The sequence below is a fragment of the Salvelinus namaycush genome, chromosome 27 (genome assembly GCF_016432855.1).
Source record: "Salvelinus namaycush isolate Seneca chromosome 27, SaNama_1.0, whole genome shotgun sequence".
Lineage (NCBI taxonomy): Eukaryota > Metazoa > Chordata > Actinopteri > Salmoniformes > Salmonidae > Salvelinus > Salvelinus namaycush.
In genome coordinates, this window is record NC_052333.1 from 19,763,985 (window position 1) to 19,787,463 (window position 23,479).

The 23,479-nt window shown below is 43.1% G+C and overlaps 2 protein-coding genes across 2 annotated transcripts in view; both read right to left on the minus strand.

The window, feature by feature from the left end:
- Positions 1-779, minus strand: part of LOC120022808 (protein tyrosine phosphatase type IVA 2) — a 37,068-nt gene extending 36,289 nt beyond the window's left edge. Inside the window, exon 1 of the mRNA XM_038966809.1 lies at positions 654-779. The gene's annotated coding sequence lies outside the window, so the exon portion shown is untranslated. The remainder of the gene's footprint in view (positions 1-653) is intronic.
- Positions 780-7,154: 6,375 nt separating this feature from the next.
- LOC120022782 (collagen alpha-2(VIII) chain-like) lies at positions 7,155-22,925 on the minus strand. The gene is made up of 2 exons (XM_038966779.1): positions 22,829-22,925; positions 7,155-9,227 (listed from the first exon to the last, which is right to left on the minus strand). Exons 1-2 carry the CDS (start codon positions 22,908-22,910, stop codon positions 7,321-7,323), a joined length of 1,989 nt encoding a protein of 662 aa, XP_038822707.1. The 5' UTR covers positions 22,911-22,925; the 3' UTR covers positions 7,155-7,320.
- Positions 22,926-23,479: the final 554 nt, after the last annotated feature.

Here is a 23,479-nt window from a genome sequence, read left to right on the forward strand (position 1 = left end):
TTAACTAGGCGGCTGCAAGCAAGGCAGTTCAGAAAATAAAATGGTTCACACTGGGCTGTATTGTGGGTCAAACGAGTAAATATTAGCTGGCTAGATTGGAGAAAAATGTGTTAGTTTTTGTTAGTGTCACTAACGTTTAACGTAATCAAACGCGAACATAAAGCTATCAGAGTATAAACACCTTTTTATCGATGACTAACTTGGCTTAGCTAGATGAAATAACATCACAAAACTGCGTTATAGTAACATAAAAGGCACTGTATTGCTCGTTCGTTAGCGTGGTTAGCTTGCTTGTTCCCTTACTTTACCTAGCTGTAACGTTACGCAGGAAACGGACAGCTGGCTGGCTAACGAGGTTAGTAACATGTTCTCGATGAAATTACTAGTTAAGTTAGTAGTTCCCTATACATTATTTGTTTAACTTGACAGACCTTGGCCAACATTATTTGTAGATGTCATTCTCCAACACTGCAGTTTCGAATGTTATTTAGCTAGTCAGGAGCTTAGCCAATGGCTGCCATATCCCCGTGTTAGCAGGCTAATGCTAGCTACTTTCTTCCCAAGAAGATTGACCCGCGAACTGTCCAGAAATATGTTTTTGACATAATGTATAACAATACGAACAAGTCGTTATAAAATATGTTTTTACTTACAAAGAGCAGGTTGAACATTGAAATCCCGTGACTATACCGGAGAATGTGGATGGAGGGCAGTAACTGCTGTCAGATCTCTTTCTTGTTCCTCTTCAAAAGTGGCGTTCTCTCAGAACTGTTGGGAGGAGTTTCAAGGTGGTGGTCTCGTTAGCGTCACTGCCACGCAAGAAGACCAGTGATGACAGCTGAGCTTTACCGAGTGGTGATTTTGAAATAACTTAGAACAACAATAACGTATAAAATGTGCTATTTTTGCATGTATTAAATTGGAGTCCTCGAGAGGTATAATGTTTATTTCAGGTTGTGCAGTAGACAGTCGGCTTAAATTTGTAAGTGGATGGTTTGGTTATCCTCTCATCATCACTAACCACGAAGTGATGAGCAATACGACTCACGAGGTGATGAGTCATTTTGGTCCACCTAGTTGGATGACCGACCCCCAGCCAGGTCCCCCGTGATACAAGTCTGTATTCTACGTCCATCCATGTTATAATATAACAAACATTAAAGGGATGAGGTAAATCGCTTGTTTTGTGTGATTGGCTATATAAAATGATCTGACACAGACATGTGTGCCCATATAGCTTACTGACCTCACCCATTAAAAATATACCGTCATGTTAGGAATAGAGAACATATAATAGTAACTGTGTAATAATTTAAATATCCTCTCTTTTGGTCCATTTTACTTTCTCATAGTGGGACATACACACCCCTAGTGGTTGATTGAACTGTCCCTTTATTATGGGGATTCTTATGAGAAACTAACATCACATTGAACAGTACATTGTTCATGTCATTAAACTATGTAGGCCTGCTTGTAACTCCACGGAGTTGAGCGCCATCTAGAGTTTTTGAAATGAACCTCCAACTCTTTCGAGTGGCTATGCGGTCTATAATTAGACAATGTACATTCTTAAACCCCTACCGTGTAGGCCTACCTAAGTTTGTCGACTGTTGTTGCATGCCTTTCTTTTTTTTGGTGAAATCCATACTTTTTAATGAGTATTTGGAGACGTATGCCTACGTAATCGGATATTCAATTAGCACATGCACATTCGCACCAGTCTCAACGTCAACAGTGAAAAGGCGACTGCGGGAAGCTGGCCTTGTAGGCAGAGTTCCTGTGTCTGTGTTCTTTTGCCCACCTTAATCTTTTATTTTTATTCGCCAGTCTGAGATTTTTCTTTGCAACTCTGCCTAGAAGGCCAGCATCCCGGAGTCGCCTCTTCACTGTTGATGTTGAGACTGGTGTTTTGCGGGTACTATTTAATGAAGCTGCCAGTTGAGGACTTGTGAGGCGTCTGTTTTTCAAACTAGACACTCTAATGTACTTGTCCTCTTGCTCAGTTGTGCACTGGGCCTCCCACTCTTCTTTCTATTCTGGTTAGAGTCAGTTTGCGCTGTTCTGTGAAGGGAGTAGTACACAGCGTTGTACAAGATCTTCAGTTTCTTGGCAATTTCTCACATGGAAAAGCCTTTATTTCTCAGAACAAGAATAGCCTGATGAGTTTCAGAAGAAAGTTCATTGTTTCTAGCCATTTTGAGCCTGTAATCAAACCCACAAATGCTGATGCTCCAGATACTCAATTAGTCTAAAGAAGGCCAGCTTTATTGCTTCTTTAGTCAGTCCAACAGTTTTCAGCTGTGCTAACGTAATTGCAAAAGGGTTTTCTAATGATCAATTAGCCTTTTCAAATGATAAACTTGGATTAGCTAACACAATGTGCAATTGGAACACAGGAGTGATGGTTGTTGATAATGGGCCTCTGTAGATATTCCATAAAAAATCTGCTGTTTCCAGCTGCAATAGTCATTTACAACATTAACAATGTCTACACTGTATTTCTGATCAATTTTATGTCATTTTAATGGACAAAAAATGTGCTTTTCTTTCCAAAACAAGGACATTTCTAAATGACCCTAAACTTTTGAACGGTAGTGTAGGTAGAGAACATTAACAGGACAAGGCAATGTCAATAACTACATTTTGACAAAAATGCAGATAGAATCTTATAGTCTCAAGCTCTCTATGTCAGCAACAGAACAAACTCAAAAAGTAAAGACTAGATAGATTGTTTGGACAGCATAATTAACTAGCTAACCAGCTATCTAGCTGATTTACATAATCTACATTCGCTATAATCAGCTGATAGCCCACCCAACTTTGGTCAACCTGATGTGTCTGTGAACAGTAGTAGCTCTTGCTTCCCATGCGTGATGGATGTGTGTGTGTTTTTGTAGAAAACAAAGGCCTATGCTAATAAAGGGCTATGGGTAGGTGGAGCCCCAGCATATTCATTTAGCAGACAGTCTTTATTATCCAGAGTGACTTCTATAGTTATTTGTGTAGTGCATACTGTTCTGTGAGCAGTCTGTGTGTTGATTCATACCTTGGTTTTATACTAAGGCCCAGACAGTAAGCCTACACTACTAATACTCTCTGTCACCAAATGTGATGTGTTTCAAATGGATATGGAATCTAGAAAAAAAAGCAACACGAATATACAAGAAAGTATTTATTGATGTGGTATCAATACAATCAAGTACTGTAAATTTTGTATAAGCAGACCAAAAAAAATCTAGCTAAAAGAGTGCATTTTATACCCAAGTTCTATTGCATAGAGTGCACACAATAGCCATGTACAAGACAAATAATCCTATAGGTTGATACATTGTACATTACACAAAAAATTAACAAAAAATCACAAAAAAAGTCCTTCGCGAACAATGCTAGAATGCTGACTTCATGTTCTAAATGCTCTTAACTCATTCAATGCTGTTAAATACCATTTCTACCATGCTTCGGTGGTCGATTTTGGCATTCCTGTTAAATTATAACAAATGTATAAATACATCTTCATTAATGTCATGTGCAAATGGGAATGACCGTTTGTATCTATCTCCAAACTATAACAAACAAATATCCCTTAAAACCGAAGCAAGGCTTAAAGTAGAAACAAAAAGTGTATCTTTTTTTAAAAATCATTGAATAGAAAACAAGTCAGTTTGTAATCAAGGCAGTACATTGGGAGAAAAATGTTTTTGCACACGCACTGCAAACTCTGCAACCAAGTGACATTGTCTATGACAAAGAATATAAAAAGGAGAGTTATAGTCTAGACACTCCACTCCTAAACAGCATTCCAAATGTCTGAAAGAACGAGGCAATAAAAAGACAACATACCGTACATAACCAAAACAAGCCTTAAATTGTCTGGTAGACTCACACAACAATAATGATACATAGACTTTGCTTTAGGTATGTTCAGATAATGATGAGAGAAAAGGGGCCACAAACAGACCAGTGAAAGTGCCTCCATTAGGCCTACATACATTTAAAATACTGATTGTGAGACTCAAGGTTCTACTCAGTCAAAACCGATGACCATTTCTCCAGGATGTCTAAAACAATTATTCAGTTACAGCAATACAGTATGTTTTGATTAGTCTAATATGCAGACAATTGTAGCAATAATCCAACATGCATGATGTTATTTTGTTTTGGGGGGGGGGGCTGCATACCCATTTTGATTTAATATTGGAGTCAGGTTCTAGTCTGAATACAGGGTATACTCTTGGGTATTTGAGAGCTTGAGTTTCTATCTGCATTTTTGTCCAAATTTAGTTATTGAACTAGCGTTTTTCTGTTAAATGTTTTCTACCTATATAGTACTCTAAATACTCCAATTCGTGTTGATAAGTTCAAATGAATACTAGATAAAAAGTTGTACTGTTGCAGAACTCAAAATATAGACAAAGGAAAAGAGATGGGTGCTACCGAACATTCTGCTAATTTCACCATGAATATCATCAGGGTTGTCCCATTTATAAAAGTGTTTAATATCTCTAAATCTTGAAACATACAATATGATATCCCTACATTGAATTTACAATAAGGAAGTGTGATATACTGTATGATATAACCTTGAGCCCAAGGTTACTGGAAGATGAAAGACTTTAAGATAGATATTGTCCCGTTCATTCCGTCCCAGATTCTCCCATGTCTACCCTCAGTTTGCCGACCAAATTCACAGAATTAATGCACAAAAATACCTTCATGATTTGTAACCTGCCCAGTGTTAGTCAATAACCCCTTGTTTTAAAAGTCTAGCATGTTGTTTCCAACAATATATTTGTCTTACTTTGCATACATTTCCCCCATCTCTATTGTACGTTTCTCACCTTTGCATGACTGGGAAAAAACTGGTTGAATCAACATTGTTTCCATGTAATTTCAACCCAAAATCAATGTGATGGTATGGAATCAATGTAGAAAACTAATTGGATTTGCAAAAAGTCATCCTCGTAAGGACATTTCTTTTTTTTTTACCCAACTTTTAATCTAATTCCAATGACATGATTAAATGTTTTGTTAATTTCACTTTGAGTTAACGTTAGTTGACAACTCAACCAAATGTAAATCAAAACTAGATGTTGAACTGACATCTGTGGCCAGTGGGTATGTAGCACACTAATTCTATCAAACAGAATTCCTCTCTTCTGTTGCGACATTTCCCAAGCTATGAGGGTCATTTACTTAATCGCCATGAAGACACACACGTCCTATTTGAACCGGATCAAATCTTCAATTCAAACTGGTGGAATATTGACTAGAAGTGCATGCTCCCAAATGACTCAGAAAACATTGTCCATGGTCCATGGTCTCTGAAGTTCATAATTCACTCAGGTGAAGTTTTAACGGATGGGAGTTGAGTGTGTGTGTAAAACAGACAGACACATACACACAGTGAGAAAGAGATACAGCCGGAAACACTCACGGTGGGTGTATCAATCGCACCCCACAGCCTCATCCCACACAGCACCAGTAAAACTCACATGGCAAACACAGTTCTCACCTTTGTCCCACCGTTTCTCCCAGAATAGCAGAGCCATGTTAACTGTTATGCAATCAGGATTTCACAACCACTGGGCCTCTCGCTCTCTCGCTCTCTCTCTCTCCCTTTACTTATTCATTTGGAGATCCATGCATTCTGATTTCCGAAAGTGCACCCTCTTTCATATTCTGTCAGAAGACATCGGCTAAGAATATCCTGTGGCAACATCAGATGTTCCATCAAACTGAACAATGGGTAAACCATTTTGGTTGGCGATGTACAGTAACTAAAGATGGAAAATTAATGGTTAACCTTTGTTATGGTGAGGTTTACGGTGGATTCGAAATTGTTACTGTACGCGTATAAACACAATGAGTTCAACACCATAGCACCATATACTGGGAGGGCTGTGTAAGATGTAGGAGATCATTTGAACTGCACCCTATGCACCCATTTGGTTGGATCTGAACCTTTAAAGGGTTATTCTGTAGGAACAGGTTGGATGGCCTCTAGCCAGTTGTCGATCTGTGAAATGCTGAAAGATTTGTAGTTTGTAGACGGAATGAGACTTTTCACATGAGCTTTCGCTCAGAATGTTCACTCTAAATGTTAATGTGAAAGGCCCCAGGGCATTGATTGCTCGGTCACAGCCTTGGCGTTAGTGGACACAAAAAGCAGTGATGTCAATGGTATACTGTATGTGTGGCATAGAGAATGTAATAAGGGGATCTGCAGTGCACGTGATTAATGGAAATAGCCACAGAATGGATTGATGCAGGGAAACATGGCATTGATCCTAATGCATTTGGCCTATTCTTTCTGTCCATTAGCTGACACATATTTATTAATATAATGATTAACTTACACATTTATTTATAGATTTATTCAGTTGTCTATTTAATGTGTCCTATATATTTATAATTCTTTAGGTTACTGGTTTGTATGTTGATGCTTTGTCAAAGAGGGATTTGTGTGAATCTGACACAAGTTGGATACACCAATTACTTATTTTTGATCAAGTAATAGTTACAATCCAAAACCATCAGCTTCTATTATCAGCACCAATCCATTCAGCACAAGCCTCTTATAGAACCAGGAAATTATCACCCAACAGACAACTGGAAGTTGACCGTCAAAACATCAGAGCGTACTGATAAACAACGATCCATCGATCCCTATAGCAGGTCTTTAATTTTTTTTAAATGTGAACATTTTGTTTATTGAATACACTGTTCATACTGTATGTGTAATGGTACATCTTTATGTGAAATATTTATTTAAATAAGGAAGCTCTTGACATAAAATGGTGGACAAGCACACGGGAGGAAATGGGAGGTTTTTGTGCAGGAAGTGACTGCAGCCAGGGGAACCAATCGGAGCCCCAGGGTCCGACGATGTCATCCTACTGATCAGAGCATTTGAGTAGGATATGCAGTCACATGGGTAGGTCTAATAACTGTTACTTACGCATTACAAAGTAAGGCACTTAAAAGTCTGAATCCAATAAACAACAGCAATACTGACGCCAACGGCAAAATAAAAATAATACAATTATGACAATAACAATAATTATAATAATATAAGCAACAACCCAAAAAGTAACAAAAATACGGACATTTGACAGAACGAGATAAAAACACAGAGCACAGCATGAAGTATCCTTCTCCTGTTACTTAACTCTTTCTGTCTTTCCTTCACAGAGTCTTCTCTGTCCTTGTTGATGCTGTTGATGATAACATTCTACAGGTGGTGTTATTCTGTTATGGCTGCAGGTGTTATTATATAGGGACACTAGGGGTTACCCTAGGAGATAGTTGACTAGCAAGGCGTTATGTGGGACAGAGCAGGAACCCTGAGAAGGACGAGTGGATGTATTCGGTGGAGTAGAGCCCGTTAGCCTGATCCGAGGGCATCTGCATCCACACCTGGTCGTTCTCCTTCAGCTCAAGGACGGCGCTACCGGACGCCTGGTCCATGTAGCCCTTCTTGTACTCGTCGTAGGTGTATGTGGCGGGAACATTGTTTTTGTACAGCGCCACCCACAGATTGAGTCCCTTTACGTGCATGTGGTAGGCAAAGTAGTAGACGCCAGACATGGGGCTGGTGAAGATACCGGTGCCAGGGTTGTAGGCATTCTGCCCGTTGTACAGGGTCCTGTCGAACTTGATGGGCATCCCGGAGGGAGGGAAGGGTGTGGTGAGGATGGCAGTAAATGCTGGTGCCAGGGAGGCAGAGAGCTCTGCACGGCCAAACTGTGGTTTTGGGTTCCTACCGTTTGGTACCTCGCCTCCGCCCAACTCCGAATCCGTTAGCCCAGCCACGATGGTTTGGCCATTTCCTGCAGGGCCAGGGGGCCCGGGTGGCCCAGGTGGGCCTGGGTTGCCGTTGAGCCCAGAGTTGCCTGGTTTTCCTTGGGGACCTTGAGGACCAGGAACTCCTTTTTCTCCAAGCATGCCCAGCCCTGGAAGACCAGGCAGCCCAGATTCGCCCTTCAGACCTGGGATACCCTGTGGCCCCATTGGCCCTGAAGGCCCCTGAAGACCAGGGATACCAGACTGGCCTCTTGGTCCTGGAGACCCAACAAACCCAAACTCCCCTTTTGGTCCAGGATTGCCTAAAAGACCTGGGTTTCCAGGCAGGCCTATGTGCCCTGCTTCACCTTTGGGCCCTGGTTTTCCGATAGCCCCATTAGGACCCGGCGGGCCTTTGTCTCCAGGAATGCCAGGTTTTCCAGACAGACCACCGGGACCCTGATCCCCTCTGAACCCTGGCAGACCTGGATGACCCTGGGGACCCAACTCTCCCTTCAGGCCGGGCATGCCGTGTTTTCCTGGGAGCCCCATGGGGCCCTGTAATCCTGGTGGTCCAGGGTGTCCATCTGGACCCATGTCTCCTGGCTGCCCCTCAATCCCAGGCTCCCCCTTATCCCCAGGTACCCCTGGTCCCCCGGAAAGGCCTTTGTCTCCTTTCAGCCCAGATAGACCAGGCTTGCCATAGCCAGGAGTTCCAGGAAACCCTGGAGAACCCCTCAGCCCTTGCTCACCTTTAGGCCCAAGTGGACCTGGTCCTCCAGGCAATCCATCATTACCAGGCTTGCCCAATCCAATGGGTCCTGGCTGGCCTTGCAGCCCTGGATTGCCGGCCTCACCTGGCTCTCCTATTCCTCCTGGGAGCCCCTGATCCCCTTTAGGCCCAGATGGACCAAGAAGCCCGTTCAGTCCTGGTTTGCCCACACCTGGAATACCAGCTGGCCCTGGTAGGCCCCTAAGCCCGATGGGGCCCCTGGGTCCTGGTATCCCTGGCTTCCCATTGCCATTCTCCCCATTGATTCCACGCTCCCCGGGATTTCCAGGTCCACCTTTCTGTCCTGGTTCTCCCCGAGACCCAGGTTGGCCCCTGCCGCCGGGAAGCCCCGGTTTGCCATTCAGAGACAGGCCAGCTGGCCCGGGGAGACCTGGTTGACCTGGAAGTCCTCTGGGACCTGGTTCACCCCGGAGCCCAACCTCGCCATTATTCCCGGGCATCCCCTTCATGCCCCCCTTTCCTGGGAGACCTGGAAGTCCGGGCTTCCCAATGCCGGGAAAGCCTGGAGGCCCTTGAGGGCCAGGCTGGCCATTGAAACCTGGTTTTCCCAGTCCTGGTTTTCCCGGAAGTCCTGATGGCCCAGATGGGCCTCTGGGTCCAGGTTTTCCTTGTGGCCCTGGCTCGCCCTTTACGTCCATCATGGGTGGCATGTCTGTATGAGAAAATGGAAGACCTTGTGATTACCTGCTCATCCCCTTTCAAATCATTCATTCAAATAATTCACAAATAAAAAATATGTTTGTGCGTCCCAAATTATACCCTATTCCCTATATAGTGCACAATTTTTTTACCAGATCCCATATACGGTACCATAATGGGATTTCACAGTTCAGTGACTTGGCTCTGAAAATAGTGAAAATAGTGACCAGGGTCATCAGGGTCATCAATAACAGTCCAGAAAGTAGAATAGACTTTCAAATTACCTGCCCCGGATTTACATTGTTATGATCCTGCAGCAACAAGAAATGTGAATTATTGTGTGGATTATAATGAATGGATATTTTTGTAGAAGTTGACATTTCGAAGTGGAAATTACAAACTTCAGAAGTCTTTTTAAAACTCAAATACACTACAAGTTTTACATGTCCTGCATTGCAGGAAAGCTATCCTGCAACAAGGGGATCAAATGAAGTATGGTTCTACTGTACATGAGTGGCAGTGTGTATCCGCTTTGCCAAATTCTTGTCATTGTCTAGTTAGGCTTGCTTAGGAACGGCAATGATGTAGTGAATTTAGAGACAGTCCAGGACCCAGGTTAGGTCTTCGTTTAGTGGGGCGGCAGGTAGCCGAGTGGTTAGAGCGTTGGACTAGTAACCGAAAGGTTGCAAGACTTAATCCCCGAGCTGACAAGGTAAAAATCTGTCGTTCTGTCCCTGAACAAGACAGTTAACCCACTTTTCCTAGCACGTCATTGAAAAAAATAATTTGTTCTTAACTAACTTGCCTAGTTAAATAAAGGTAAAAAAAGAAAACAAAATAAAAATCGTGGTGAATATTGGAGTAGCTAGTTTTCACATGATCAAACCAAATCAAATCAAAGTTTATTTGTCACGTGCGCCGAATACAACAGGTAGACCTTACAGTGAAATGCTTACTTACAGGCTCTAACCAATAGTGCAAAAAAGGTATTATGTGAACAATAGGTAAGTAAAGAAATAAAACAACAGTAAAAAGGCAGGCTGTATACAGTAGCGAGGCTACATACAGACACTGGTTAGTCGGGCTGATTGAGGTAGTATGTACATGTAGATATGGTTAAAGTGACTATGCATATATGATGAACAGAGAGTAGCAGTAGCGTAAAAGAGGGGTTGGGCCTCCCAGGTGGCGCAGTGGTCTAAGGCACTGCATCGCAGTGCTAGCTGTGCCACCATAGACTCTGGGTTCGAGCCCAGGCTCTGTCGCCGCCGGCCGCGAATGGGAGGTCCATGGGTTCGACGCACAATTGGCCTAGCGTCGTCCGGGTTAGGGAGAGTTTGGCCGGTAGGGATATCCTTGTCTCATCGCGCACTAGCGACTCCTGTGGCGGGCTGGGCCAGGTCGTTAGGTGTACAGTGTTTCCTCTGACACATTGGTGCAGCTGGCTTCCGGGTTGGATGTGCGCTGTGTTAAGAAGCAGTGCGGCTTGGTTGGGTTGTGTTTCGGAGGACGCATGGAGGACCTTCGTCTCTCCCGAGCCCGTACGGGAGTTGTAGCGATGAGACAAGATAGTAACTACTAACAATTGCATACCACGAAATTGGGGAGAAAAAGGGGGGTCAAATTTAAAATATATATAAATAAAAAGAGGGGGTGGCGGGACACAATGCAGATAGCCCGGTTAGCCAATGTTAGCCATTGGTTGGTTGGCCCAATTGAGGTAGTATGTACATGAATGTATAGTTAAAGTGACTATGCATATATGATAAACAGAGAGTAGCAGCACACAATGCAAATAGTCCAGGTAGCCATTTGACCTGTTACCTGTTCAGAAGTCTTATGGCGTGGGTGTAAAAACTGTTGAGAAGCCTTTTTGTCCTACTTGGCACTCCGGTACCGCTTGCCATGAGGTAGTAGAGAGAAGCGACTGGGGTGGCTGACTGGGGTGGCTGGGGTCTTTCACAATTTTTAGGGCCTTCCTCTGACACCGCCTGGTGTAGAGGTCCTGGATGGCAGGCAGCTTAGACCCAGTGATGTACTGGGCCATAATTTACTACCCTCTGTAGTTCCTTGCGGTCAGAGGCCGAGCAATTGCCGTACCAGGCAGTGATGCAACCAGTCAGGATGCTCTCGATGTTGCAGCTGTAGAACCTTTTGAGGATCTCAGGACCCATGCCAAATCTTTTTCGTTTCCTGAGGGGGAATAGGCTTTGTCGTGCCCTCTTCACGACTGTCTTGGTGTGTTTGGACCATTCTAGTTTGTTGTTGATGTGGACACCAAGGAACTTGAAGCTCTCAACCTGCTCCACTACAGCCCCATCGATGAGAATGGGGGCGTGCTCGGTCCTCCTTTTCCTGTAGTCCACAATCATCTCCTTAGTCTTGGGTACATTGAGGGATAGGTTGTTATTCTGGCACCACCCGGCCAGGTCTCTGACCGCCTCCCTGTAGGCTGTCTCGTCATTGATCAGGCCTACCACTGTTGTGTCATCTGCAAACTTAATGATGGTGTTGGAGTCATGCCTGGCCATGCAGTTGTGGGTGAACAGGGAGTACAGGAGGGGACTGAGCACGCACCCCTGGGGAGCTCCAGTGTTGAGAATCAGCGTGGCAGATGTGTTGCTACCTACCCTCACCACCTGGGGGTGGCCCGTCAGGAAGTCCAGGATCCAGTTGCAGAGGGAGGTGTTTAGTCCCAGGATCCTTAGCTTAGTGATGAGCTTTGAGGGTACTATGGTGTTGAACGCTTAGCTGTTGTCAATGAATAGCATTCTCACATAAGTGTTCCTTTTGTCCAGGTGGGAAAGGGCAGTGTGGAGTGCAATAGAGATTGCATCATCTGTGGATCTGTTTGGGCGGTATGCAAATTGGAGTGGGTCTAGGGTTTCTGGGATAATGGTGGCCTTTCAAAGCATTTCATGGCCACGGACGTGGGTGCTATGGGTCTGTAGTAATTTAGGCAGGTTGCCTTTGTTTTCTTGGGCACAGGAACTATGGTGGTCTGCTTCATATACAAGATGTGCGGCCATTTAGGACATCGGCCAGAGGTCAACTTGTGACAGGGAAGAGTTTGTGTTTAGTTGTCTGATGTAGCCTGTTATGACTGGGTTAACTATGACTGGGTCAACTATGACTGAGTCAACTATGACTGGGTCAACTATGACTGGGTCAACTATGACTGGGTCAACTATGACTGGGTCAACTATGACTGGGCTAACTATGACTGGGTTAACTATGACTTGGTTAACTATGGCTGGGTTAACTATGACTGGGTCAACGATGACTGGCTCAACTATGACTGGGATAACTATGACTGCTATGATTGGGTTAACAATAACTGGGTCAACTATGACTGGGTTAACTATGACTAGGTCAACTAAGACTGGGTTAACTATGATTGCTATGACTGGGTTAACTATAACTGGGTCAACTATGACTGGGTTAACCATGACTGGGTTATTAGTGTGTAGAGTGGGTCAGAGTAGTGTGCAGCCTCAGTGTAGAGTGGGTCAGAGTAGTGTGTAGCCTCAGTGTGTAGAGTGGGTCAGAGTAGTGTGTAGCCTCAGTGTAGAGTGGGTCAGAGTAGTGTGTAGCCTCAGTGTGTAGAGTGGGTCAGAGTAGTGTGTAGTCTCAGTGTAGAGTGGGTCAGAGTAGTGTGTAGCCTCAGTGTAGAGTGGGTCAGAGTAGTGTGTAGCCTCAGTGTGTAGAGTGGGTCAGAGTAGTGTGTAGCCTCAGTGTAGAGTGGGTCAGAGTAGTGTGTAGCCTCAGTGTAGAGTGGGTCAGAGTAGTGTGTAGCCTCAGTGTGTAGAGTAGGTCAGAGTAGTGTGTAGCCTCAGTGTAGAGTGGGTCAGAGTAGTGTGTAGCCTCAGTGTAGAGTGGGTCAGAGTAGTGTGTAGCCTCAGTGTGTAGAGTGGGTCAGAGTAGTGTGTAGCCTCAGTGTAGAGTGGGTCAGAGTAGTGTGTAGCCTCAGTGTGTAGAGTGGGTCAGAGTAGTGTGTAGCCTCAGTGTGTAGAGTGGGTCAGAGTAGTGTGTAGCCTCAGTGTGTAGAGTGGGTCAGAGTAGTGTGTAGCCTCAGTGTGTAGAGTGGGTCAGAGTAGTGTGTAGTCTCAGTGTAGAGTGGGTCAGAGTAGTGTGTAGCCTCAGTGTAGAGTGGGTCAGAGTAGTGTGTAGCCTCAGTGTGTAGAGTGGGTCAGAGTAGTGTGTAGCCTCAGTGTAGAGTGGGTCAGAGTAGTGTGTAGCCTCAGTGTGTAGAGTGGGTCAGAGTAGTGTGTAGCCTCAGTGTAGAGTGGGTCAGAGTAGTGTGTAACCTCAGTGTGTAGAGTGGGTCAGAGTAGTGTGTAGCCTCAGTGTAGAGTGGGTCAGAGTAGTGTGTAGCCTCAGTGTAGAGTGGGTCAGAGTAGTGTGTAGCCTCAGTGTAGAGTGGGTCAGAGTAGTGTGTAGCCTCAGTGTAGAGTGGGTCAGAGTAGTGTGTAGCCTCAGTGTGTAGAGTGGGTCAGAGTAGTGTGTAGCCTCAGTGTAGAGTGGGTCAGAGTAGTGTGTAGCCTCAGTGTGTAGAGTGGGTCAGAGTAGTGTGTAGCCTCAGTGTAGAGTGGGTCAGAGTAGTGTGTAGTCTCAGTGTAGAGTGGGTCAGAGTAGTGTGTAGTCTCAGTGTGGAGTGGGTCAGAGTAGTGTGTAGCCTCAGTGTGTAGAGTGGGTCAGAGTAGTGTGTAGCCTCAGTGTGTAGAGTGGGTCAGAGTAGTGTGTAGTCTCAGTGTAGAGTGGGTCAGAGTAGTGTGTAGCCTCAGTGTAGAGTGGGTCAGAGTAGTGTGTAGTCTCAGTGTAGAGTGGGTCAGAGTAGTGTGTGACCTACAGGCATACTATGTTCTGAGCCCCGGAGCCCAAAGCAGGTCACTGGGGTCGAGCAAGGCCTAGGCACAGGTTCATCAGGGTCATCAATAACAATCGAGAAAGTAGAATAGCTCAAATGATGTAATGGATTGATACATTTTCAAATTGAATGTCCCGGACATACAGTACCAGTCAAAAGTTTGGACACACCTACTCATTCAAGGGTTTTTCTTTATATTTACTATTTTCTACAATGTAGAATAATAGTGAAGACATCAAAACTATTAAATAACAAATTTCATGTATTAACCAAAGAAGTGTTCAACAAATCAAAATATATTTTATATTTCAGATTCTTTAAAGTACCCAACATTTGCCTTGATGATAGCTTTGCACAGTCTTGGCATTCTCTCAACCAGCTTCATGTGGAATGCTTTTCCAACAGTCTTGAAGGAGTTCCAACATATGCTGGGCACATGTTGGCTGCTTTTCCTTCACTCTGAGGTGCAACTTATCCCAAACCATCTCAATTGGTTTGAAGTCAGCTGATTGTGGAGGCCAGGTCATCTGATGCAGCACTCCATCACTCTCATTGGTCAAATAGCCCTTACACAGCCTGGAGGCGAGTTTTGGGTCATTGTCCTGTTGAAAAATGATAGTCCCTCTAAGCACAAACCAGATGGAATGGCATATCGCTGCAGAATGCTGTGGTAGCCATGCTGTTTAAGTGTGCCTTGAATTCTAAATAAATCACAGACAGTGTCACCAGCAAAGCACCCCCACACCATCACACCTTCTCCTCCATGCTTCATGGTGGGAACCACACATGCGGAGATCATCAGTTCACCTACTCTGTGTCTCACAAAGACACAGCGGTTGGATCCAAAAATCTCAAATTTGGACTCATCAGACCAAAGGACAGATTTCCACCGGTCTAATGTCCATTGCTCGTGTTTCTTGGCCCAATCAAGTATTTTCTTCTCATTGGTGTCCTTTTAGTAGTGGTTTCTTTGCAGCAATTCAACCATGAAGGCCTGATTCACGCAGTCTCCTCTGAACAGTCGATGTTGAGATGTGTCTGTTACCTGAACACTGTGAAGCATTTATTTTGGCTGCAATCTGAGGTGCAGTTAACTCTAATGAACTTATCCTCTGCAGCAGAGGTAACTCTGGGTCTTCCTTTCCTGTGGCGGTCCTCATGAGAGCCAGTTTCAACATATCGCTTGATCGTTTTTGCGACTGACCTTCATGTCTTAAAGTCATGATGGACTGTCATTTCTCTTTGCTTATTTGAACTGTTCTTGCCACAATATGGACTTGCTTTTTATACTAAATAGGGCTATCTTCTGTATACCACCCCTACCTTGTCACAACACAACTGATTGGCTTAAGAAAGAAAGAAATTCCACAAATTAACTTTTAACAAGGCACACCTGTTAATTGAAATGCAATCCAGGTGACTACCTCATGAAGCTGGTTGAGAGAATGCCAAGAGTGTGCAAAGCTGTCATCAAGGCAAAGGGTGGCTACTTTGATGAATCTCAAATATATTTAGATTTGTTTAACACTTCTTTGGTTACTACATGATTCCATATGTGTTATTTCATAGTTTTGATGTCTTCACTATTATTCTACAATGGAGAAAATAGTAAAAATGAATAAGTAGGTGTGTCCAAACTTGTGACTGGTACTGTACATCATTTTTGATCATTAAAAGGCAGAGTTCACAGCCAACTAATATTGAGGGTGGATGGTTATTCAACAGCTGGACAGTTGTTGTTTTTCTGACAAACTTTGAGCCACAGTAGCTTAGATCAACACTTGGTTTGGTGGGAGGGTTTAGCAAACACATTAAGTAGGCTACCAGTAGTTTATAACTGGGCACATGGATTTGACAACAACAATAATCCCATTTATCAATGTTGATGAGAAAATTTAAATTTGATGTACATTTATTAAAGGGACAATCTGTGATTCCTACATCCATTGTTGGAGTTTTTAATTCTTGATATACAATGCCTTCAGAAGTATTCATACCCTTTGACTTATTCCACATTTTGTTTTATTACAGCGGGAATTCAAAATGGATTAAATAGTTTTTTTTCTGAGATATGAGATATTTCTGTATTTCATTTTCAGTAAAATTGCAAACATTTCAAATAACATGTTTTTATTTTGGCATTATGGGGTATTCTGTGTAAATTTCATCCATTTTGAATTCAGACTGTTACACAACAAAATGGGGAATAAGTCAAGGGGTATGAATACTTTATGAAGTCACATACCCATTGATTCTTGAGAAATATCATTTATAAATGGCTCGTGAGCTTAGTTCAACTGTCATACCCCATCAGAACCCAAAATACAAGCTTGTTTTACTCCTTTGTTGATTAACAATGTAATTGTAGCTAAACAAACACTGTTAGCCTCAAAACACGGTTATAACTGTAATTTTGATTTAATGGATGGCCATTCCTTGCATCCATAGCCCTGTTTATGAATTTAGATTTCTCCAGCCTCATCCCTGAGCTATTTACCAAATCAATGCCGGGTGACCGCTTTGTTGTTTGAACCACAGATTGCCCCTTTAAACATCATCAAAATGGTTTGTTGGCAATTTTTTACATAAATAAACTTATATACAGGTATTAACTATTGAGCAATACTAAAGGGTTTTGATTTCCCAGTTATGCCTTTTTCAATTATGCGTAAGGTTATGCAAATGAAATGTAGTCTCATGGCCACTAGGTGGAGGTAGCTGCATGCCATTTGAACTAGGCTCCCAAAGACAACAACAAGTGTGTTAAGGTTCAGCATAGCTGATAAGGCTTGTTGATTTGACTTGTTGATCCCAAGCCATCATTAAACTCTAAAAGCAGGGTACAGGCCTGCTTTATGCTGGCATAGGATCCACCTCATGCCAAAACTTCAGGTAGCCTATGTTCATGGACATGGGAATGGACATCCTCCTCAGGAATTTTCTTTGATTTTGACAACTGGGATTTGCTTTTCTCAAACAACATTTCATGCTGAGATGTTGAAAACATGCCTGTCATGAAAGGAAATTGTTCTGAGGTAGCTAGGGCCCCTTGTTCCCCATAGAATAAACTGATCTATGATATGTTGAGTGACTCTCGGTTCAAAAGGCACTCGACATGAAATATGGTACATGGTTGGGGGCAAGTTTGCTTATGGGAAGCTGACAGAGAAACCACTGGTCGTTAGGCTACTGTTTGTTTAGCTCCTCTGTGGGGGAAAACATTGTGAAACGCACAACTAGCTCTCACAGTATCATGTCAGAATAAGACGTTCATCCATGTTTCTCAAATTTCGAAGTTGTTGCAAACGCCAAATTGTTTAAGGTTAACGTTAGGCATTAACCCCTGAAATCTTAAGGTTAGGCATTAACTCCGAATGGTAAGGGTTAAGGGTTGGGATAGACTTTTAAAAAACACACCAAAAAAATTATTTGCTGGATTTCAAACTTGCAACCTTTGTAATTAGAGGCAAGTGTTTACGCCATCTGCCATCCCCGTCCACAATGCTTTAGCAATACCAAAACCTACTTGAAGGTAACAATGCTCACTGTTGCCCCTAATGGCAGGTTTCCACATAATCTCCCAACGTCCTCAGACATGGATGGATGTCGAATACTGACTTGTATCACGTGTGACCTGGCTGGAGACGCACATGCCTGCGTTTCACTAACGCAGCACTCTCACTAATGCATTACATAACAACAGAGAGAGCGAGAGTGAAAGAGAGAGGCATATGCAGGGACATGCATTCATAAACATCAATAGAATCTGTCTTTATATATCTCTATCTCTCGCTCTCTCTGTCTCACTTTCTGTCCCCTCTTCTCGATCTCCCTCTCGCACACACATACACAAACACAGTGCCTGACTGTCTTAGTCTACGTGAAAATCACTGGTAACAGTAACCAGATGGTTGGAGGAACAAGGCCTACCAGATCCTTCACACACACTCACACACACCAACACACACACACAAACACAGTGCAGAGCCTAGCGGAGCCCAGAGGAGCTCAGTAAACAGTGGCAATCAGAACCCCATCAGACCTATTGAAGACTTGCCAAGTCCTACTAGACCCAGAGAGAGCAAGGAGCAACAGTCTGAGCATTTTTTACTGCCCACGAAGGACAAATAAAGCAAAGGCATTACAACACAAATGTATGTGTCTGTCTTGTCTCAATCTGGGATGACCTCCATATCAAATATACAACCTGGACGGAGTTGAGGGAGAAATAGATATATGGATGTTTTATACTGTTTCTTCTCTGTGTGGGATGTTTTTTTTTTTAAGGAGTCTGAACTTGCAGCTGTGCCCCCGAATTGATGATTACTTCCCACTAGGCACATACTGGTTGAATCAACGTTGTTTCCACGTCATTTCAATTAAATTACATTGAACCAACGTGGAATAGACTTTGATTTGACGTCTGTGTCCAGTGGGTTGAGTTCTGCCAGATGTGGGCAGGATTGAAATAAACCCAAGGAAAACTGTGACAGTACTAATCATTCTGTGACATGATTTTTTCCTATAATCTCGCAAATCTCAGTTTAAGATGAAACTGACTTCATGTCCAAAATAATCCTATTTACACTTTGTAGTCAATTTTTGCACTATAATATCTGTTTTTGACTCATATCAATGCCACATAGGTCGCTTTCAAAACAAGAAGTTGCTTTTTAGGGGCAGTCGCTCTTTAATGTCTGTTTCTGATGATATTTTGTCCTACCTGTACTTTGTACTGTTGAAACGATGTTTGGATATTTTACTGTATATACTGTAGATCATGAGGTACTACTGGCCATCTGGGCGAGGCAGCGAAATGCTACTGGCAACCTCAATTGGGATTGAAATGCAAGAAAATGGATTTGGATGGATCAATAGCTAAGGTTATAATATGTTGGTAAAGACTGCTATAACAAAGCAGGGTAACTATATTGGGAGTGTATATTCAGTTGAACTGAGTGAGAGAACTCTATCTGAACTCACAATTTGTAAGAAATTAGGGAAAACCATCATTGCTTTGCTTACATTTACAGTTTACATCCTACACATGCTAACCATTGTAATCAAAGTGCTGAACTTTTACCCTCTCTGTCTACAATGAAAGATATGGGGAGCGTTGGCTCCTTTCTTTTTATCTAACTTATCTCTCTGTTTTCCTAGAAGAGAGGGACATTGTCACCCTCACTTTCACTGTCAGGGAACGTAAAGTTCTCTTCGGCTCTGTCATCATCAACATTTCCCTATTTCTAACCATCCAATTTCCATTCACAGACCTACTTCTCCCTCTCCTCTCCTTCCACTTTATTCTCTCCATCCCCTCCTCTAGTGCCTCCTCTCCAATTTTCCCATGCTCATCCTCTTTTTCCATGCTCCTCCTCTTTTCCCATGTTCCTCCTCTTTTCCTATGCTCCTCTTTTCCCATGCTCCTCCTTTTTTCCCATGCTCCTCTTCTTTTCCCATGTTCCTCCTCTTTTCCCATGCTACCCTTCTTTCCCCATGCTCCTCTTCTTTTCCCATGTTCCTCCTCTTTTCCCATGCTACCCTTCTTTTCCCATGCTCCTCTTCTTTTCCCATGCTCATCTTCTTTTCCCATGTTCCTCCTCTTTTCCCATGCTACCCTTCTTTTCCCATGCTCCTTTTCTTTTCCCATGCTCCTCTTCTTTTGCCATGCTCCTCTTCTTTTCCCATGCTACCCTTCTTTTCCCATGCTCCTCTTCTTTTCCCATGCTCCTCTTCTTTTCCCATGCCCCTCTTCTTTTCCCATGCTCCTCTTCTTTTCCGATGCTCATCCTATTTCCCCATGCTACCCTTCTTTTCCCATGCTCCTCTTCTTTTCCTATGCTCATCCTATTTTCCCATCCTCCTCTTCTTTTCCCATGCTCCTCCTCTTTTCCCATGCTCCTCCTCTTTTCCCATGTACCTCCTATTTTCCCATGCTCTTCTTTTCCCATTCTCCTCCTCTTTTCCCATGCTCCTCCTGTTTTCCCATGCTCCTCTTCTTTTCCCATGCGTCTCCTCTTTTTCCATGCTCCTCCTCTTTTCCCACATTCCTCCTCTTTTCCCTTCTCATCTCTTTTATTGTCTCATCTCTCTGCTATACATTTAGTCTATATTTCTGACCCTGAGCTTCCAAAAGCCACTCAACACAAAAGCTGCGAGGCACATCTTAGCATTCATATGCATTCAATCATGGCTGTGGCTTATACAGGCAGAGGCTTCTATGTAAGGTTAAAGCTATAGGTTAAGAGTCTAAGAGTCTATTAAGAGTCTATTGACTCTCCCTTGTGTCAATCTAAATAACACCAAAAAAAATCCCATAAAAATACGTCAGTTTAAGATCGAGATATCAGCTTGGGCTGCGTCTCAAACCACCGTGTCCGCCTATGTCGGCCTTTCGCATCTGCAGTAGAAGGCGGCCGAGCTACTGCTGTTTGTCAGGTCTTCTCACGAAAACCTCTGTAGCATCCGAACGGTTTGGCCAAAAAACTACTCTGACCAAAAATATTAAAGCAACATGCAACAATGTCTAAGATTTTACTGAGTTACAGTTCATATAAGGAAATCAGTCAATTGAAATACATTCATTAGGCCCTAATCTATGGATTTCACATGACTGGGATTACAGATATGCATCTGTTGGTCACTGATACCTTAAAAATATGTAGGACGGTGGATAAAAAAACAGTCAGTATCTGCTGTAACGTCATGCAGCGCGACACATCTTCACATAGAGTTGATCAGGCTGTTGATTGTGGCCTGTGGATTCTTGTCACACTCCTCTTGTTTGGTTGTGTAAAGTTGCTGGATATTAGTGGGAATGTTAACACACTGTCCTGCACGGTGATCCAGAGCATCCCAAACATGCTCAATGGGTGACATCTCTGGTGAGTATGCAGGCCATAGAAGAACTGGTTACATTTTCATCATCCAGGAATTGTGTACAGATCCTTGCGACATAGGGCCGTGCATTATCATGCTGAAACATGAGGTTATGGCAGCGGATGAATGGCATGCCAAGGAGCCTCAGGATCTCGTCACGGTATCTCTGTGCATTCAAATTGCAATCAATAAAATGCAATTGTGTTTGTTGACATCAGAAAACAGCTCGCCCACAAGCCGCCTTCTGCCATCTGCCCGGTACAGTTGAAACCAGGTTTCATCCATGAAGAGCAAACTTCTCCAGCATGCCAGTGGCCATTGAAGCTGATCATTTGCCCACTGAAGTTGTTACGACACCGAACTGCAGTGAGGTCAAGACCTAGGTGAGGACTATGAGCACGCTGATGAGCTTCCCTGTGACAGTTTCTAACAGTTTGTGCAGAAATTCTTTGATTGTGCAAACACACATTTTCATCAGCTTTCCAGGTGGCTGGTCTCAGACGATTCCGCAGGTGAAGAAGCTGAATGTGAAGGTCAACAGTTCTGGTGGACATTCCTTCAGTCACCATGCCAATTGCACGCTCCCTCAAAACTTAGGACATCTGTAGCATTGTGTTGTGTGACAAAACTGCACAGCGGCCTTTTATTGTCCCCAGAAAAAGGTGCACCTGTTTAATAATCATGCTGTTTAATCAGATTCTTGATATGCCACATCTGTCAGGTGTATGGATTATCTAGTCAAAGGAGAACTGGTTGGCTCAAATGCATTAAGAAGGAAAGAAATTCCACAATTAACAAGACACACCTGTTAATTGAAATGCATTCCAGGTGACTACCTCATGAAGCTGGTTGAGAGAAAGCCAAGAGTGTGCAAAGATGTCATGAAAGCAAAGGGTGCCTACTTTGAAAAATCTCAAATATAAAATATATTTTGATTTGTTTAACACTTTTTTGCAAACTACATGATTTCCTATGTGTTATTTCATAATTGTGATGTCTTCAGTATTATTCCACAACGTAGAAATTAGTAAAAATAAAGAAAAGCCCTTGAATGAGTAGGTGTGTCCAAACTTTTGACTAGTACTGTATATATATATATAAAAAAGGATATATATATTTGCTGAGCTTTCTTATATATTTCATATATCTCCTAAATATAGGACAGACACTTCAAAACCTTATTTCTGAGATACATTTTTGGGGAATTTATGAATGCGTTATTTATCAACGGGCTATAGTAATAAAGGCCAAATTCAATATTTTATCACATATTTTTTTAGATTGTTTTTAGATTGTTTTTTTTTACATAAAGGGGTCCTAAAATTAGCTAAATAATCCATAGCATGATCATCTTAAAACATTTCCATATGTTAGCGTATGTTCACTCTGCATACCTTTAACACTGGGTGACGTACTTCACACACACATATGCACACGCACGCACACATATACACACACACACACACACATTTGTTTTACTATTCTCGTGGAGACCAAACAATTGATTCCCGCTCAAAGTGTATTTTCCCTAACCCCTAAACCTAACCCTTAACCTAACCCTAAACCTAACCCCTAAGCTTAAAATAGCCTGTGGGGACCGGCGAAATGTCCCCAATTATCCGAATTGTCCTTGTTTTACTATCCTTGTGAGGACTTCTGGTCCCTACAAGGATAGTAAAACCAAAAAGACACACACACACACACACACACACACACACACACACACACACACACACACACACACACACACACACACACACACACACACACACACACACACACACACACACACACACACACACACACACACACACACACATACATTACACACACACCTACAAACACACAAACAGTACACACATACTCACCGAGGTATTGTCCCTTGCCCTCTCGGAAGGGGGGTCCCACGGGGCCCTTCATCATGGGCTGCATGTACTTCATCTGGGGCATGGGGGGGTAGCCTCCCCCAAGGACACGGCCTCCCAGCAGCAGAAGCACACAGACAGGAGCCAACAGCATGGTCATTAGGCTCCCAGGCTCCAGGCTCAGCCTCTTGCAACTAGAACGGAGAGAATGAAAAAAAAGGAGAGGTGGAGAGATGAATTCATGATTATGGTCATTGGAGAGAGAGAGAGATGTTTCCCATGCCAATAAAGCCGCTTAAATTGACATTGAATTGAGCGAGAGAGAGTTTTGGTAATTCTGGAAAACAAAATCATATTCTCTTGAATGACAAAAAAAGACTTTATACTGAGATGAAGCAGGATAATTTTCACATCTCTGCTTATCTGAAACCATGCCAGTGGGTCGGTCTAGGTAACATTAGAACTCTACTGCCAGTGAGTCGGTCTAGGTAGCATTAGAACTCTACTGCCAGTGGGTCGGTCTGATTAGTATTAGAACTCTACTGCCAGTGGATTGGTCAGATTAGTATTAGAACTCTATTGCCAGTGGGTCGGTCTAGGTAGCATTAGAACTCTACTGCCAGTTGGTCGGTCTGATTAGTATTAGAACTCTAC

Excerpts from the sequence above, each read along its gene's own strand:
- LOC120022782 (XM_038966779.1), bottom strand. The coding sequence starts at position 22,910 with ATGCCCCAGATGAAGTACATGCAGCCCATGATGAAGGGCCCCGTGGGA. Across the intron at positions 9,228-22,828 it reads GGGCAAGGGACAATACCTCG|ACATGCCACCCATGATGGAC; the intron begins GTGAGTATGTGT and ends TTTCTCATACAG.